Here is a 17,741-nt window from a genome sequence, read left to right as displayed (position 1 = left end):
ATTGCTATTACTAAGGGGGAAGGTGCTTGGGAAACTGAAAAGTCTGAAGGTAGAAAAGCCACCTGGACCAGTTGAACTACATATCAGGGTTTCAAAAGAGGTAGCTGAAGAGTTTGTGGAGGCATTAATAGTGATCTTCCAAGAATCACAAGATTCTAGCATGGTCCTGGAGGTCTGGAAAATTGCAAATGTCACTCCACTCCTTAAGAAGGGACGGAGGCAGAGAAAAGGAAATACAGGGTAATTGACCAGTTAGACTGACTTCAGTGGTTGGAAAAACATTGGAGTCTATTATTAAAGATAAGGTTTCAGACTGCTTGGAGGCACATGATAAAATAGGCTTGGGTTTCTCAAGGGGAAGTCTTGCCTGACGAATCTTTTGGAGATCTTTGAGTAAATAACAGCCAGAGTAGACAAAGGAGAGTTAGTGCATGGTGTTTGTTTTGATTTTCAGTAGGTCTTCGACAATGTGCTGCACATGAGGCTGCTTAACAAGATAGGAGCCCGTGGTATCATGGGAAAGCTGCTAGCATGGATAGAAGATTGGCTAACTGACAGAAAGCAAAGAGTGAGGAGAAATGGGAGCCTTTTCTGGTTGGCTGTCAGTGACTAGTGGTGTGCCACAGGGGTCGGTGTTGAGAATACTTCCTTTCATGTCATATGTCAATGATTTGGATGAAGGAATAGCAGGCTCTGTGGCCAAGTCTGCAAATGATACAAAGATAGGTGGAGGGGCAGGTAGTGTTGATGAAGCAGGGTATCTGCAGAAGGACTCTGACAGATTGGGGAAATAGGCAAAGAAGTGGCAGATAGAATATAGTGTAGGGAAGTCCATCATCATGCACGAAGGAATAAAGGCATAGATTATTTTCTAAATTAGGAGATAATTCAAAAATCTGAGGTGCAAACGACTTGGGAGTCATCATGCAGGGTTCCTTGTTGGTTGAGTTGGTTATAAAGAAGGCAAATGCAATGTTAGCATTCAGTTTCAGAAGACTAGAATACAAAAACAAGGGTATAATGCTGAGTCTTTATAAGGCATTAGTCAAACCGCACTTGGAGTATTATGAGTAGTTTTGGACCCCTTATCTAAGAAAGATTTGCTGGAATTGGAGACGGTCCTGAGAAGGCTTAGGAGAATGATCCTGAGAATGAAAGGGTTAACATATGAGGAGTGTTTGATCGCTCTGGGCTTATACTCGCTGGGGTTTAGAAGAATGAGGGGGGATGTCATTGAAACCTGTTGAATATTGAAAGGCCTAGATAAAGTGGGTATGGAGAGGATGCTTCCTATAGTGGAGGAGTCTATGGCCAGAAGACAGTCTCAGAATTGAGGGACATCCATTTAGAAGAGAGATATATAAAAGAGTCTTTAGCCAGAGGTGGCTAATCTGTGGAATTCACTGTCACATATGACTGTGGAGGCCAGTTCGTTGGGTATATTTAAGGTGGAGGTTGATAGTTTTTTGATTAATCCAGGCATCGAAAGTTATAGGGGGAAGACAGGAATTTGGGGTTGAGGGGGAGGATAAATCAGCCATGATGGAATGGCAGAGTAGACACTATAGACCAAATGGTCTAATTCTGCTCCTATGTCTTATGGTCTTATGGTCCATATAGATGTGCCCAATGGTGGAGAGAGTGTTACCTGTGATGGACTGGGTTGTATCCACTTTTTGGAGGTTTTTCCATTCAGGGGCATTTGTGTTTCCATACCAAACTGTGATGTAAAAAGGGAATACACTCTCCACAATGGGGTAAGAGGGGGTAAGTTCAAAGGAGATGTGAGTGGCATGTTTTTATTCACAGAGAGCAGTGAGTGCCTGGAATGTGTTGCTTTTGGTGGTGGTAGAGGCAGATACATTAGAGATTTTTAAGAGACGTTTAGATAGGCACATGAATGTGAACAAAATGGAAGGATATGGACGTTATATAAGCAGAATGAATTAGTTTAGTTGGCAATTTGATTACCTATTTAATTGGTTTGGCACAACATTGTGGGGTGAAGGACCTGTTCTTGTGCTGTACTGGTCTATGTTATATGTTCTATCTTCTAAGTCTAAGTTAATTAATCAACTTATTCTGCTCAGACAATTAGGTGAAAGGGGCCGTCTCCATAACCCTAATGCCAGGGATGAGTTGACATGAGTCTTCACTGTGGAAGACCCTAGCAATATGGTGGAAGTTCAGGTTTCAGGGTAATGAACTATGCGAAGTTACCATTACTAGGGTGAAAGTTCTTGGAAAACTGAAATGTCTGAAGGTAGATAAGTCACCTGGACCTGATGGTGGTACACCCCAGGGTTCTGAAAGAGGTGTCTGAAGAAATTGTGGAGGGATTAGTAATGATCTTTCAGAATCACTAGATTCTGGAATGGTTCCGGAAGACTGGAAAATTGCAAATGTCATTCCGCTCTTTAAGAAGGAAGAGAGGCAGAAGAAAGAAAATTATAGGCTAGTTAGTCTGACCTCAGTGGTTGGGAAAATGTTGGAGTCAATTATTAAGGATGAGGTCTCAGGGAACTTGGAGGCACATGATAAAATAGGCCGTAGTCAGCTTAGTTTCCTCAAGGGAAAATCTTGCCTGACAAATCTGTTGGAATTCTTTGAAGAAATAACAAGCAGAATAGACAAAAAATAAGTGTTTGATGTGGTGTACTTGGATTTTCAGAAGGCCTTTGACAAAGTGCCACGCATGAGACTTCTTAACAAGCTACAAGCCCACGATATTACATCAAAGATATTAGTTTGGATAAAGCAGTAGCTGATTCACAAAAGGCAAAGAGTGGGAATAAAGAAAGCATCTTCTGGTTCGCTGCCGATGACTAGTGGTTTCCACGGGGGTCTGTGTTGGGACTGCTTCTTTTTACGTTATATGTCTCTGACTTGGCTGATGGAATTTGTGGCTTTATTGCAAAGTTTGTGGATGGTATGAAGATAGTTGGAGGCAGGTAGTTTTGAGGAAGTAGAGAGGCTATAGAAGGACTGAGACAGATTAGGAGAATGGGCAAAGAAGTGGCAGATGGAATACAGTGTCGGGAAGTGTATGGTCATGGAGAGGGTTCAAAGGAGGTTCACGAAAATGATGCCAGGATTGAACAGCTTGTCGCATGAAGAGTGTTTGATGACTCTGGATATGTATTCATTGGAATTCTGAAGAATGAGGGGTGGCCGAATTGAAACCTATCAAATGGTGAAGGGTCTTGATTGAATGGCTGTGGAGAGAATGTTTCCTGTGGTGAGAGAGTCTAGCACCAGAGGACATAGCCTCAGAATAGAGCTGTGTCCTTTTAGCATAGAGATGAGGAAGAATTTTTTTTAGCCAGAGAGTGGAGAATCTGTGGAATTCTTGCCACAGGTAGCTATGGAGGCCAAGTCTTTATGTATATTTAAGGTGGAGGTTGATAGATTTTTGATTAGTTGGGGCATGAAGGGATACGAGGAGAAGGCAAGTGATTGGGGCCGAGAGGAAAATTAGATCAGCCATGATGAAATGGTGGAGCAGACTCGATGGGCCAGACCTAATTCTGCTCCTATGTGTTGTGGCCTTATGAATCTTGAATAAATAAATCTTAATCTGAGTTAGATCCTTGGCTGTGAAGTCTTGTTAAATGCAAGTTTTCTCCTTGTGATTTTTTTCATGAGAAAATAGTTGAATTGGGAGACATAACAGGGCAAAATACAGCAACTCTCTGTGGACTGAAACTTATTAGTTCAATGTCAATTAAATATATTTCATTTGATAAACTGCATGTTCTCTCAGTGTTAAGAATATAAATTAACATAAATGAGTTTAACTTCACCATTAAATTAGTACAAGGAAGTCATACAAAGGCAATAAACATTAAGCCATTAATGGGCCAAAAGAGCATTGCAAAACTCAACTAAAAATAGAAATTGCTAGAAACACTCAGTAGGCCAAGAGTGTGAGAGGGAGAGCAAGAGAAAGAGAGAGAGAAAAAGGGGGAGGGAGATTTAATATTTGAGATCAATGACATTTAATCAGAATGATAAATACCCAACCTCAGATTATTTATCATATGTACATCGAAACATACAGTGAAATGTGTCATTCGTGTTAACAGCCAACACACGCTACTATGTGCTGCAAGTGTCACCTCACATTCTGGCAGCAACATAGCATGCCCACAACGTTCAGCAGAACAGCACAAGCAGCTACAACAACAGAACAAAACAAACCCCTTTCACCCCATGGCATTTTGGAACTGCTCAGTGACGTGCTGTGCAGCCATGAAAAGTATCAAAAAGTCCTAGCCTGGGTTCTCTATAGTCATAGAATTATACGGCACAAGAGAATCAGGCCTTTCAGCCCAGTTTGTCCATGCTGGCCAAGTTGCCTAACTCAACTCACTTGTCCCATTCACCTGCATTTGGCCCATATCCCTCTAAATTTGCCCTATCCCACTAGCTGACCAAATGTCTTAAATGTCGTATTTGTACCCACCTCTCGCAAGATGATAAATTATCATCCTCTGAAGGATTGATTCCACAGATGCTACCTAACCAGCTGAGGACTTCTGCTTATATTTTGGATTCCCAGCATGGTATTTAGCTGGTGGTGGAGTGAAACAATATATGCCGTACTTTATCAGGGTAAAGTCTTGCTTTACTTTCTCCCCCTGAACATATTGCTGGTTCCATTGATGCCAAATTCTATCAGTCAGCAGTTGACCAAGTGTCACTTTTTCATATTTGGCTTCACAAACTGTTGCATTATGGAAACCCAATCCTGATCTCCCATTCCCCACCAGTCACACACATACAGTTACAATGAGCCCTAGAAGCACGGTGAGGTTTCTCGGCCCTGTATGACACACTGGCTGAAGATAACTATCTTGATAGAACCTAGAAAACTGGCCTTTTTGTTTTTGTTGGGTGCTAACTGGAAGAATCTCTAGAGGCACAAGGGATATATCTCATGCCTGATGGCCAGTGTTACCAGTCCTCTACTGCCGTGACATCCTAGGCAGTGTTGTTTGTGAATCCAGGATAACAGGATCCTGAACCAATGTGGTTAATTTTACTCACCTCAAGTCTGAACTGATTCCATAAGACCATAGGACAAAGGAGCAGAAGTAGGCCATTCGGCCCATCAAGTCTGCTCCACCATTTTATCATGAGCTGATCCCCATTTTTTCCTATTTAGTCCCCACTACCCCGCCTTCTCACCATAACCTTTGATGCCCTGGCTACTCAGATACCTATCAATCTCTGCCTTAAATACACCCAATGACTTGGCCTCCACTGCTGCCCGTGGCAACAAATTCCATAGATTCACCACCCTCTGACTAAAAAAATTTCTTCGCATTTCTGTTCTGAAAGGGCGCCCTTCAATCCTGAAGTCATGCCCTCTCGTACTACACTCCCCCATCATGGGAAACAACTTTGCCACATCCACTCTGTCCATGCCTTTTAACATTCGAAATGTTTCTATGAGGTCTCCCCTCATTCTTCTAGACTCCAAGGAATACAGTCCAAGAGTGGACAAATGTTCCTCATATGTTAACCCTCTCATTCCCGGAATCATTCTAGTGAATCTAGATTCCACAACCTGGACTAACATTCAAGGACACTACAACTCATCTTCTCAGTATTATTTGTTTGTTTGTTTGGTCATTTATTGATTATATTTGCACAGTTTGTCTTTTGCACATTAGCTGCTTGTCAGTCTTAGGCTTTTCATTGATTATATTGTATTTCTTTGTTCTACTGTAAATGCCCGCAAGAAAGTTAATCTCATGGCAATATATGATGACATACAGTTTATATGTACTTTCATAATAAATTCTGAACTTTGAAAACTTTGCCATGGATGGTTCCAAGCCTGGCTGTGAAAGGAGAAGGGTTGGGCTAGCATCCCCATCCCATAAAAACCCAGAGCTACAGATATGCTGACAGAAGCTCCACATACCTCATCCCTGGAAGAAGAAAGAAAAGTTGGGCAACTTTGGGACAACTTGTAACACTGGCCCAATACATAGGACTCTGGCAAGTTGCTGCTGGCTGCCTATGCCTTGGTAGTGGTGTTGGGTTTTGAAATTGCAAGACATCATAACATAATTATGTCAGTATTTTGAATGGAAATATCTGCCTAACTGTCAAGGATCCTCCGATAAGATCATGAGATATCCACTCACCTTCTGATTACATAGAGTACAGCTCAGGACGAGGCCCTTCAGCCCACACTGGCTGTGCTGAGGAGAATTCCAGTTGCTGTGGAAAGCTGGAGACTTTGGAAGACGGAGGTGACAAGAGGTCAATAGTGTGCTGCAAGAAGCCATATCATTGACATCACTGAGACTCTATTCAATTGGAATGAGCAAACTTTATTTAGAGTCACAGAGCAGTAAAGCACAGAAACAGATCAGTACGATCCATATCGAGCTGTTATTCTGCCGTAGCCATTCACCTGCACCTGGAGCAGAGTCCTCTACACTGCTTCTGTCCATGCACTTATCAAAACTTCTCCAACTACTGCAATCAAACCTGCAACCATCATTTCCACTAGCAGCTTGTTCCACACTCTCACCACTCGCTGAGTGAAGCTCCCCCCCTCAGGATCCTCTTGAATATGTCATTTTTCATCCTTAACCTATGACCTCTCATTCCAGTCTCACCCAACCTCAGTGAAAAATGCCTGCTCGCATTTACCCTATCTTCACTCCTCATAATTTTGCATACCTCTGTTAAATCTCCTCTTATTCTCCTAAAGTCCTAACCTATTCAACCTTTCCTTATGATTCAGGACGTTAGGTCAAATATTTCAAATGGTTCCATTTAATATCAGAGAACGTACAGCATACAGCCTAAAATTCTTGCTCTTCACAGACATCCACAAAAAACAGAATCGCAAAAGAATCAATGACAGAAAAATGTTAGAAAACCAATGCCCTCTCTGCCCTCTCCCATGCACAAGCAGCAGCAAAGCGTCAACCTCCCCCCACACCGTCATTTCAGCAGAAAGCATCAGTGCCCGCCACCCACCAAGCAACAGCACAGCCTCCAAAGAGAGGTAATCTTCCGCAGTCAATAAATACTATTGTGTACTGTGCCTATAAAAGTATTCACCCCCCCCCCATCGCTATGGGTCCTAGCTATGCCTGCCTTTTTGTTGGGTTTGTGGAACAATCTATGTTCCGTGCCTATTCTGGTGTCTGTCCCCCACTTTTCCTTCGCTACATCGACGACTGCATTGGCGCTGCTTCCTGCACTCATGCAGAACTCGTTGACTTTATTAACTTTGCCTCCAACTTTCACCCTGCCCTCAAGTTTACCTGGTCCATTTCCGACACCTCCCTCCCCTTTCTAGATCTTTCTGTCTCTGTCTCTGGAGACAGCTTATCCACTGATGTCTACTATAAGTCTACTGACTCTCACAGCTATCTGGACTATTCCTCTTCTCACCCTGTCTCTTGCAAAAACGCCATCCCCTTCTCGCAATTCCTCTGTCTCCACCGCATCTGCTCTCAGGATGAGGCTTTTCATTCTAGGACGAGGGAGATGTCATCCTTTTTTAAAGAAAGGGGCTTCCCTTCCTCCACTATCAACTCTGCTCTTAAACGTATCTCCCCCATTTCACGTACATCTGCTCTCACTCCATCCTCCCACCACCCCACTAGGAATAGGGTTCCCCTGGTCCTCACCTACCACCCCACCAGCCTCCGGGTCCAACATATTACTCTCCGTAACTTCCGCCACCTCCAGCGGGATCCCACCACTAAGCACATCTTTCCCTCCCCCCCTCTCTCTGCATTCCGCAGGGATCGCTCCCTACACAACTCCCTTGTCCATTCGTCCCCCCCATCCCTCCCCACTGATCTCCACTTATCCGTGTAAGCGGAACAAGTGCTACACATGCCCTTACACTTCCTCCCTTACCACCATTCAGGGCCCCAAACAGTCCTTCCAGGTGAGGCATCACTTCACCTGTGAGTCGACTGGGGTGATATACTGCGTCCGGTGCTCCCGATGTGGCCTTTTATATATTGGTGAGACCCGACGCAGACTGGGAGACCGCTTTGCTGAACATCTACGCTCTGTCCGCCAGAGAAAGCATGATCTCCCAGTGGCCACACATTTTAATTCCACATCCCATTCCCATCCTGACATGTCTGTCCACGGCCTCCTCTACTGTGGAGATGAAGCCACACTCAGGTTGGAGGAACAACACCTTATATTCCGTCTGGGTAGCCTCCAACCTGATGGCATGAACATCGACTTCTCTAACTTCCGCTAAGGCCCCACCTCCCCCTCGTACCCCATCTGTTACTCATTTTTATGCACACATTCTTTCTCTCACTCTCCTTTTTCTCCCTCTGTCCCTCTGAATATACCTCTTGCCCATCCTCTGGGTCACCCCTCCCCCTCCTTGTCTTTCTTCCCGGACCTCCTGTCCCATGATCCTCTCGTATCCCCTTTTGCCTATCACCTGTCCAGCTCTCGGCTCTATCCCTCCCCCTCCTGTCTTCTCCTATCATTTTGGATCTCCCCATCCCCCTCCAACTTTCAAATCCCTTACTCACTCTTCCTTCAGTTAGTCCTGACGAAGGGTCTCGGCCTGAAACGTCGACTGCACCTCTTCCTATAGATGCTGCTTGGCCTGCTGCGTTCACCAGCAACTTTGATGTATGTTGCTTGAATTTCCAGCATCTGCAGAATTCCTGTTGTTCACACCCCCCCCCCAGAAGTTTTCATGTTTTATTGTTTTAGAACATTGAATCACAGTGGATTTAATTTAGCTTTTTAGACACTGAGTAACAGAAAAGATTCTTTTCTGTCAAAGTGAAAACAAATTTCTACAAATTGGTCTATCTTTATTACAATTATTAAACACAGAATAATTGATTGCATAATTACTCACCCCCTTCAAGCCAGTATTTAGTAGGTGCGTCTTTCGCAGCAATTACAGCCTTGAGTCTGTGTGGAAAGGTCTCTATAAGCTTTGAAAATCTGGACACTGCAATTTTTCCCCATTCTTCTTTACAAAACTGCTCAAGCTCTGTCAGATTGCATGGGAATTGAGAGTGAACAGCCCTTTTCAAGTCCAGCCATAAATTCCTATTTGGATTGACTTGGCCACTCCAGGACATTAACTTTGTTTTTAAGCCATTTCTGTGTAGCTTTGGCTTTATGCTTGGGGTCATTGTCTTGCTGGAAAACAAATCTTCTCCCAAGTCACAGTTCTTCTGCAGACTGCATCTGGTTTTCCTCCAGGATTTCCCTGTATTGTGCTGCATTCATTTTACCCTCTGCCTTCACAAGCCTTCCAGGTCCTGCTGCAGTGAAGCATCCCCACAGCATGATGCAGCCACCACCATGCTTCAAGTAGGGATGGTGTGTTTTTGATGACGTACAGTGTTTGGCTTATGCCAAACAGAGCTTTTAGTCCGATGGCCAAAAAGCTCAGTTTCCAGCTGACTTCGGAGCCTCTCACATGACTTCTGGCACACTCTAGCCAAAATTTCATGTGTGTTTTTTTACAACAGTGGCTTTCTCTTTGCCACTCTCCCATAAAGCTGTGACTGGTGAAGCACCCAGGCAACAGTTGTATGTGCACTCTCTCCCAACTCAGCCACTGAAGCTTGTAACTCCTCCAGAGTTATCTCCCTCTTAGTGGCCTCCCTCACCCATTCCCTTCTTGCTCAGTCACTCAGTTTTTGAGGATGATCTGCTCTAGGCAGATTTACAGCTGTGCCATATTCTTTCCATTGCTTGATGATTGACTAAACCTTACTCCAAGGGATATTCAGTAACTTGGAAATTTTCTTGTATCCATCTCCTGACTTGTACTTTTCAATAACATCTTCATGGAGATGTTTGGAGTGTTCTTTTGTCTTAATGGTGTAGTTTTTGCCAGGATTCTGACTCACCAGCAGTTGGATTTTCCAGGGACAGGTACATTTTTATTAAATGAATTGAAACACCTTGACTGCACACAGGTCTCCTAAAACAGATCTCCATTTAACTGATTATATGACATCTAAAACCAATTGGCTGCACCAGTGATGATTTGATTATTAAAGGGGGGGTGAGTACTTTTTCAATCAATTATTTTGTGTTTTATATTTGTAAGTAATTTAAATCACTTTGTAGAGATCTGTTTTCACTTTGACACGATGGAAACTTTTTCTGTTGATCAGTGTCAAAAAAAAACCCAAATTAAATCCACTGTGAATCAGTGTTGTAAAACAACATTGAAAACTTCCAAGAGGGGTGAATACTTTTTATAGGCACTGTACCTGACAGATTGACATGCCACAGACTCTCTCTCTCTCATTAACAAGACTGAGCTGTCACCATTGCACAGGGAAATAGGAGACTAACAGTTGATGTTGATGTTACAGTCTGCCACTTCACTTTTTATTCCGAGATTCCCTGACTCGAGAATCATCAGCAAACTCTCCCTACCATCGAGAGAACGAGAGAGAGAGAGAGAGAGAGAAAGACAACAGTCACTTGACTGCAGAGACCACAGTCCACAGCATCCGCCACCGCAAAATCCTGACGTTACCTCTCCCACCGCGTCTCAGTCGGCAGCGCCAGCCTGGAATCGGTCATCCACCCGACCACGCAGGGCTGTGCCCCGGCATCTCCAATGCCACGCCTGGAGAATGTTGGAAAATGGCCAGTTGGACAGTGAGCACCAAGAACAAGAACTCATTGCCTTGAAAGAAAAAAACAGTTTGGGTGCTGATGCAGATCAGGGACCTCAATAGAACCCCAGCCACCTTGAAAAGGAAAGAAAGAGATATTAAAGAGAGGAATTTAAGCTGTTTTCGCAGATGAGCTAGAAGAGGCAGCCGTTCTGCCCAACATCGTTGTAAATTTTCTCCGAACTCTATTAGTCTAATTGATATATTTGCTGTTGGTACTGTCAGTGACCAGAACTGCATACAATACACCTAATTTGGCCTCAAAAACATCTTAAACAACTTCAACATATCATACTGACTCATTTACTTAATATTCGGATGTATGAAGGGCAAATTGCCAAAAGCTTTCTTTACAACCCTACCTACATGTGACTCCACTTTCAGGGAATTATAGGCCTGTACTCCCAGATCTTTCTGTTCTACTGGACTCCCCGGTGCCCTACCATTCACTGTAAAAGTCCTACTCCGCTTTGTCCGCCCAAAGTGCAACACCTCAGACTTCTCTGCATTAAATTCCATCTGCTGTTTTTCAGCCCAGCTGGTCTAGATTATTGCAGGGAGGGCATTAGGACACTGAAGGACTCTTAACCCAGTCTAGTAAGAAGTTGTGATGATGAAAACAAACTGAAAAGACCTCAAGAAAAGCAACAGATTTTTTTTTAAATAAACATAGAAATCATTGTGCCTTGTTGGCAATATTCAACTTTATTAGGATTTCATCCTAAAAATTCCTCCTTTCTCCTTAGATATTCCAATCCATGTCAAAGCGCAATCTATTTTATCAATGTTCTAGTTGTTAATTTGGCATTAGCAATTGTACTCAGGATTTCTCTTCTCTTTTACAGTCTTTCTCGTCTCTCCCGCACAAACCGCTGGCAGTGGACCTCACAGTAGAGGAAGGTCAGAGGCTGAAAGCTATCTATGGATCCACATCAGGATTCCATGCCATTGACGTTGACTCGGGAACGGTTTATGACATCTACCTTCCGACTCACGTAAGATTATCCAGTTACTTTGCGGATCCAGATCCTGTAAGGGGCTTTAGCTAATGTATTAGGAACATTTGATGGATCTGGGCCTGTACTCGCTGGAGTTCGGAAGAACAGGAGGGGTGGGGGGGGTGGGGATATCTCATTGAAACCTATTGAGTACTGAAAGGCCTAGATACGGTGGATGTGGAGAGGATGTTTCCTTTAGTGAGTCCAGGACCAGCCTCAGAATACAAGGGCATCCCTTTAGAACAGAGATGAGGAGGAATTTCTTTATCCAGAGGGTTGGGAATCTGTGAACTTCATTACCACAGATGGCCGTGGAGGCCAAGTCAATGGGTATACTTAAAGCTGATGTTGATAGGTTCTGGATTAGTAAGAGTGTTAATGGTTGTGGGAAGAAGACGGGAGAAATGGGGAGGAGAGGGAAAATAAATCAGCCATGGTGGAATGGCAGAGCAGACTTGATGGGCTAAATGACTTAATTCTCTTCCTATGTCTTATGGTCTCATGGAGATGAGGTAATTTTATTCTCTCCATGGATCGTGTCTTTGGAACCCTCTTCCTGAAAATTACAATGATAACAATGAGAGATAGATTGATCAGAATGTGTGTAAAAGGTTATCAAAACCAGATGGTAATAGAATTGAGATCATTTATGATCTTGTTGAATGGTGGAGGAGGATTGAAGGAACAAGTACATAAGACCATAAGACGTAGGAGCAGAATTAAGCCATCTGCTCCATCGAGTCTGCTCCACCATTCCATCATGGCTGATCCTTTTTTCTATCTCCTCCTCAATCCCAGTTCCTGGCCTTCTGTCCGTAACCTTTGATGCCATGTCCAATCAAGAACCTATCAATCTCCGTCTTAAATACACTCAACAACTTGGCCTCTACAGCTGCATGTGGCAACAAACTCCATAAATTCACCACACTCTGGCCAGAGAAATTTCTCCACATCTCTGTTTTGAAAGGGTGCCCCTCTAACCTGAGACTGTCCCTTCTTGTCCTTGACTCTTCCACCATGGGAAACATCCTTTCCACATCTACTCTGTCTATGCCTTTCAACATTTGAAAGGTTTCAATGAGATCCCCCCTCATCCTTCTGAAGTCCAGCGAGTACAGTCCAAGAGCCATCAAATGTTCCTCGTATGATAATCCTTTCATTCCTGGAATCATCCTTGTGAACCTCCTCTGGACCTTCTCCAATGCCAGCACATCTGTTTTTAGATGAGGGGCCCAAAACTGTTCACAATACTCAAGGTGAGGCCTCGCCAGTGCCTTATAAAGCCTCAGCATCACATCGTTGCTCTTGTAATCTAGACTTCTAGAAGCAGCGCCAATGCAGTCGATGTAGCGAAGGAAAAGTGGGGGACAGATACCAGAATAGGCACGGAACATAGATTGTTCCACATATCTATCCACATGTCTATCCATGGCCTCCTCTACTGTAAAGATGAAGCCACACTCAGGTTGGAGGAACAACACCTTATATTCCGTCTGGGTAGCCTCCAACCTGATGGCATGAACATTGACTTCTCTAACTTCCGCTAAGGCCCCACCTCCTCCTCGTACCCCATCTGTTACTCATTTTTATGCACACATTCTTTCTCTCACTCTCCTTTTTCTCTCTCTGTCCCTCTGAATATACCTCTTGCCCATCCTCTGGGTCACCCCCCCCCCCCGTCTTTCTTCCCGGACCTCCTGTCCCATGATCCTCTCGTATCCCCTTTTGCCAATCACCTGTCCAGCTCTCGGCTCTATCCCTCCCCCTCCTGTCTTCTCCTATCATTTTGGATCTCCCCCTCCCCCTCCAACTTTCAAATCCCTTACTCACTCTTCCTTCAGTTAGTCCTGACGAAGGGTCTCGGCCTGAAAAGTCGACTGCGCCTCTTCCTATAGATGCTGCTTGGCCTGCTGCGTTCACCAGCAACTTTGATGTGTGTTGCTTGAATTTCCAGCATCTGCAGAATTCCTGTTGTTTGCCTCTAACCATCTTAGTAACTTTCTTGTAATACCATGGGCTCGTAAGTTGGTAAGCAGCCTCATGTGTGGCATCTTGTCAAGGGACTTGTAAAGTCCAAATATACAACATCAACTGCATCCCCTTTAGCTATACTACTTGCAATCTCCTCAAAGAATTCCAGCAGCTTTCTTAGGCAGGATTTTCGCTGAAGGAGACCATGCTGACTTTGTTCTATCTTGTCCTGTGTCACCAAGTACTCCATCACCTCATCTTTAACAATTGACTCTAACATCTTCTCAACCACTGAGGTCAGGCTAATTGGTCTATAATTCCCTTTCTGCTGCCTTCCTCCTTTCTTAAAGAGTGGAGTAACATTTGCAATTTTCTGGAAAGATCATTTCTAATGCCACCACAATCTCTAACGCTACCTCTTTCAGACCCTAGGGTGCAGTTCATCTGGTCTGGGTGACTTATGTACCTTAAGATCTTTCAGCTTTTTGTGCACCTTCTCCCTTGTAAAAGTAACTGCACACACATCTCTTCCTTCACACACTACAACATCAGGCATTCTGCTAGTGTCTTCCACAGTGAAGGCTGAAGCAAAATTCTCATTTAGTTCATCAGCCATCTCCTTGTCCCCCGTTATTAATTCTCCTGCCTCATTTTCTAGCAGTCCTATATCTACTCGCATTTCTCTTTTATTTTTAACACACTTGAAAAAACTTTTATAGTCATAGTCATAGTCATACTTTATTGATCCCGGGGGAAATTGGTTTTCGTTACAGTTGCACCATAAATAATTAAATAGTAATAAAACCATAAATAGTTAAATAGTAATATGTAAATTATGCCAGGAAATAAGTCCAGGACCAGCCTATTGGCTCATCTAGTACTATCCATTTCTACTGATTTGATACCATTCTTTACCAGTAGAGGCACACCACCTCCTCTGCCTACCTCCAATATAACGTGTAACCTTGGATATTCAGCTCCCAACTACAGCCATCCTTCAGCCACAATTCACTGATGGCCACAACATCATACCTGGCAATCTGTTATATTGCAACAAGATCAATCACCTTATACTAAATGCATTTAGATACAACACCTTGAGTACTGTATTTGCTATCCTTTCTGACTCTGCATCCTTAATGATTTGATACTCAGCCTGTTGGCTGCAACTATGTCCCATCACCTGCCAGTCCTTCCTGACAATCTGACTGCACTCTATCTCTACTTTTTTACCATTCGTCCTTTCCTGAGTCCCTTCACTTAACAAGTGACCTATCCCTACTCCTAATTCACATATTTATAAATGATTCAATGTAAAGATACAATCTTAACACAGAATAAATTGTAAAATATCAATTAAAAGTAGGAATATGAGTTTTTGGTGGAAGAGCCTAATAATTTTATGGTGATTGGCGGAAAGTACAGGGGGGATGTTAGAGTTAAGGTTTTTTTAACACAGTGTGTGAGTGGAACGCACTGCCAGAGGTGGTAGTAGAGATGGATACATTAGGAGCATTTAAGAAATTGTCAACACAAGAGATTCTGCAAATGCTGGAAATCCAAGCAACGCATACAAAATGCTGGAGGAACTCAGCAGGTCAGGCAGCATCTATGAAAAAAGAGTAAACAGTCAATGTTTCAGGCCGAGGCACTTCATCAGTTCTGGAAAAAAGATGAGAAATCAGAGCAAAAAGTGGGTGGAGGGGAGGAAGAAGTACAAGGTGGTGGGTAATAGATGAAACCAGGAGAAGGGGAGGGGTAAAGTGAGGAGCTGGGAAGTTGATTGGTGAAAGAGATAAAGGGCTGGAGAAGGGGGAGCCTGATAGGAGAGGAGGGAAGACCATGGAAAAAAGGGAAGAGGAAGGAGCACCAGAAGGAGGTGGTTGTAAGGCAAGGAGATAAGGTGAAAGAGGGAAACAGGAATGGGGAAACGGTGAAGGGGGCAATTATCAGAAGTTCAAGAAATCTATGTTCATGCCATCAGGTTGGAGGCTACCCAGACAGAACGTAGGTGTTGCTCCTCCAACCTGACCGTGGCCTCATCATGACAGTAGAGGAGGCCATGGACTGGCTTGTCAGAATGTGAATGGGAAGTAGATATGAAATAGAAAGGTTGTGAGTGGTGGTAAAAATCTTCTGAGGTGTATATATTTCAATGCTAGGAGTTTTGCAGGGAAGGCAGACGAGTTGAAGACGTGGATTGACACGTGGAATTTTGGCGTTATAGCAATTAGTGAAACTTGGCTACAGGAGGGGCAGGACTGGCAGCTCAATATTCCAGGGTTCCGATGTTTCAGACGTGATAGAGGCAGAGGAATAAAAGGTGGGGGGGGGGTGGCTAGCATTGCTTGTCAGGGAAAATGTTACAGCAGTGCTCAGGCAGGACAGATTAGAGGGCTTGTCTACTGAGTCCTTATGGGTGGAGCTGAGAAACAGGAAAGCTATGGCCACATTAGTGGGGTTGTATTACAGACCACCCAATAGTCAGCGAGAATTGGAGAAGCAAATCTGCAGAGAGATAGCAGGCAACTGAAGGAAACATAAAGTTGTGGTGGTAGGGGATTTTAATTTTCCACATATTGATTGGGACTCCCATACTGTTCGGGGTCTAGATGGGTTAGAGTTTGTAAAATGTGTTCAGGAAAGTTTTCTAAATCAATATGTAGAGGTACCAACTAGAGGGGATGAAATATTAGATCTCCTATTAGGAAAAAAGTTAGGACAAGTGACGGAAGTGTGTGTAGGGGAGCACTTTGGTTCCAGTGATCATAACACCATTAGTTTCAACTTGATCACGGGTAAAGATAGATCTGGTCCTAGGGTTGAGGTTCTAAACTGGAAGAAGGCCAAATTTGAAGAAATGAGAAAGGATCTAAAAAGCGTGGATTGGGATAGGTTGTTCTCTGGCAAGGATGTGATCGGTAAGTGGGAAGACTTCAAAGGAGAAATTTTGAGAGTGCTGAGCTTGTATGTTCCTGTCAGGATTAAAGGCAAAGTGAATAGGAATAAGGAACCTTGGTTCTCAAGGGATATTGCAACTCTGATAAAGAAGAAGAGAGAGTTGTATGACATGTATAGGAAACAGAGAGTAAATAAGGTGCTTGAGGAGTATAAAAAGTGCAAGAAAATACTTAAGAAGGAAATCAGGAGGGCTAAAAGAAGACATGAGGTTGCCTTGGCAGTCAAAGTGAAGGTTAATCCAAAGAGCTTTTACAGGTATATTAAGAGTAAAAGGATTGTAAGGGATAAAATTGGTCCTCTTGAAGATCAGAGTGGTCGGCTATGTGCGGAACCAAAAGAAATGGGGGAGATCTTAAATGGGTTTTTTGCGTCTATATTTACTAAGGAAACTGGCATGAAGTCTGTGGAATTAAGGGAAACAAGTAGTGAGATCATGGAAACTGTACAGATTGAAAAGGGGGAGGTGCTTGCTATCTTGAGGCAAATTAAAGTGGATAAATCCCCAGGACCTGACAGGGTGTTCCCTCAGACCTTGAAGGAGACTAGTGTTGAAATTGCAGGGGCCCTGGCAGATATATTTAAAATGTCGGTGTCTACGGGTAAGGTGCTGGAGGATTGGAGGATGGCTCATGTTGTTCCGTTGTTTAAAAAAGGATCGAAAAGTAATCCGGGAAATTATAGGACAGTAAGTTTGACGTCGGTAGTGGGTAAGTTATTGGAGGGAGTACTAAGAGACAGAATCTACAAGCATTTGGATAGACAGGGACTTGTAAGGGAGAGTCAACATGGCTTTGTGCATGGTAGGTCATGTTTCACCAATCTATTGGAGTTTTTCGAGGAGGTTACCAGGAAAGTGGATGAAGGGAAGGCAGTGGATGTTGTCTACATGGACTTCAGTAAGGCCTTTGACAAGGTCCCGCGTGGGAGGTTAGTTAGGAAAATTCAGTCGCTAGGTATACATGGAGAGGTGGTAAATTGCATTAGACATTGGCTCAATGGAAGAAGCCAAAGAGTGGTGGTAGAGGATTGCTTCTCAGAGTGGAGGCCTGTGACTAGTGGTGTGCCACAGTGATCAGTGCTGGGTCCATTGTTATTTGTCATCAATATCAATGATCTGGATGATAATGTGGTAAATTGG

At 43.6% G+C, this 17,741-nt stretch overlaps 1 protein-coding gene across 4 annotated transcripts in view; it reads left to right on the top strand.

Moving 5' to 3' along the window:
• The window catches only part of si:zfos-2326c3.2 (mitogen-activated protein kinase kinase kinase kinase 4), a 349,204-nt gene that overhangs the window by 291,168 nt on the left and 40,295 nt on the right, over nucleotides 1-17,741 (top strand). For all 4 annotated transcript variants that reach the window (XM_063061134.1, XM_063061135.1, XM_063061138.1 and 1 more), the window contains one exon: nucleotides 11,519-11,668. In XM_063061134.1, coding sequence (XP_062917204.1) covers nucleotides 11,519-11,668 — 150 coding nt within the window. The remainder of the gene's footprint in view (nucleotides 1-11,518; nucleotides 11,669-17,741) is intronic.

The sequence above is a fragment of the Mobula hypostoma genome, chromosome 10 (genome assembly GCF_963921235.1).
Source record: "Mobula hypostoma chromosome 10, sMobHyp1.1, whole genome shotgun sequence".
Taxonomy (NCBI): domain Eukaryota; kingdom Metazoa; phylum Chordata; class Chondrichthyes; order Myliobatiformes; family Myliobatidae; genus Mobula; species Mobula hypostoma.
Note: the sequence above shows the minus strand (reverse complement) of the source record. Positions and strands in the feature narration are given on the sequence as shown.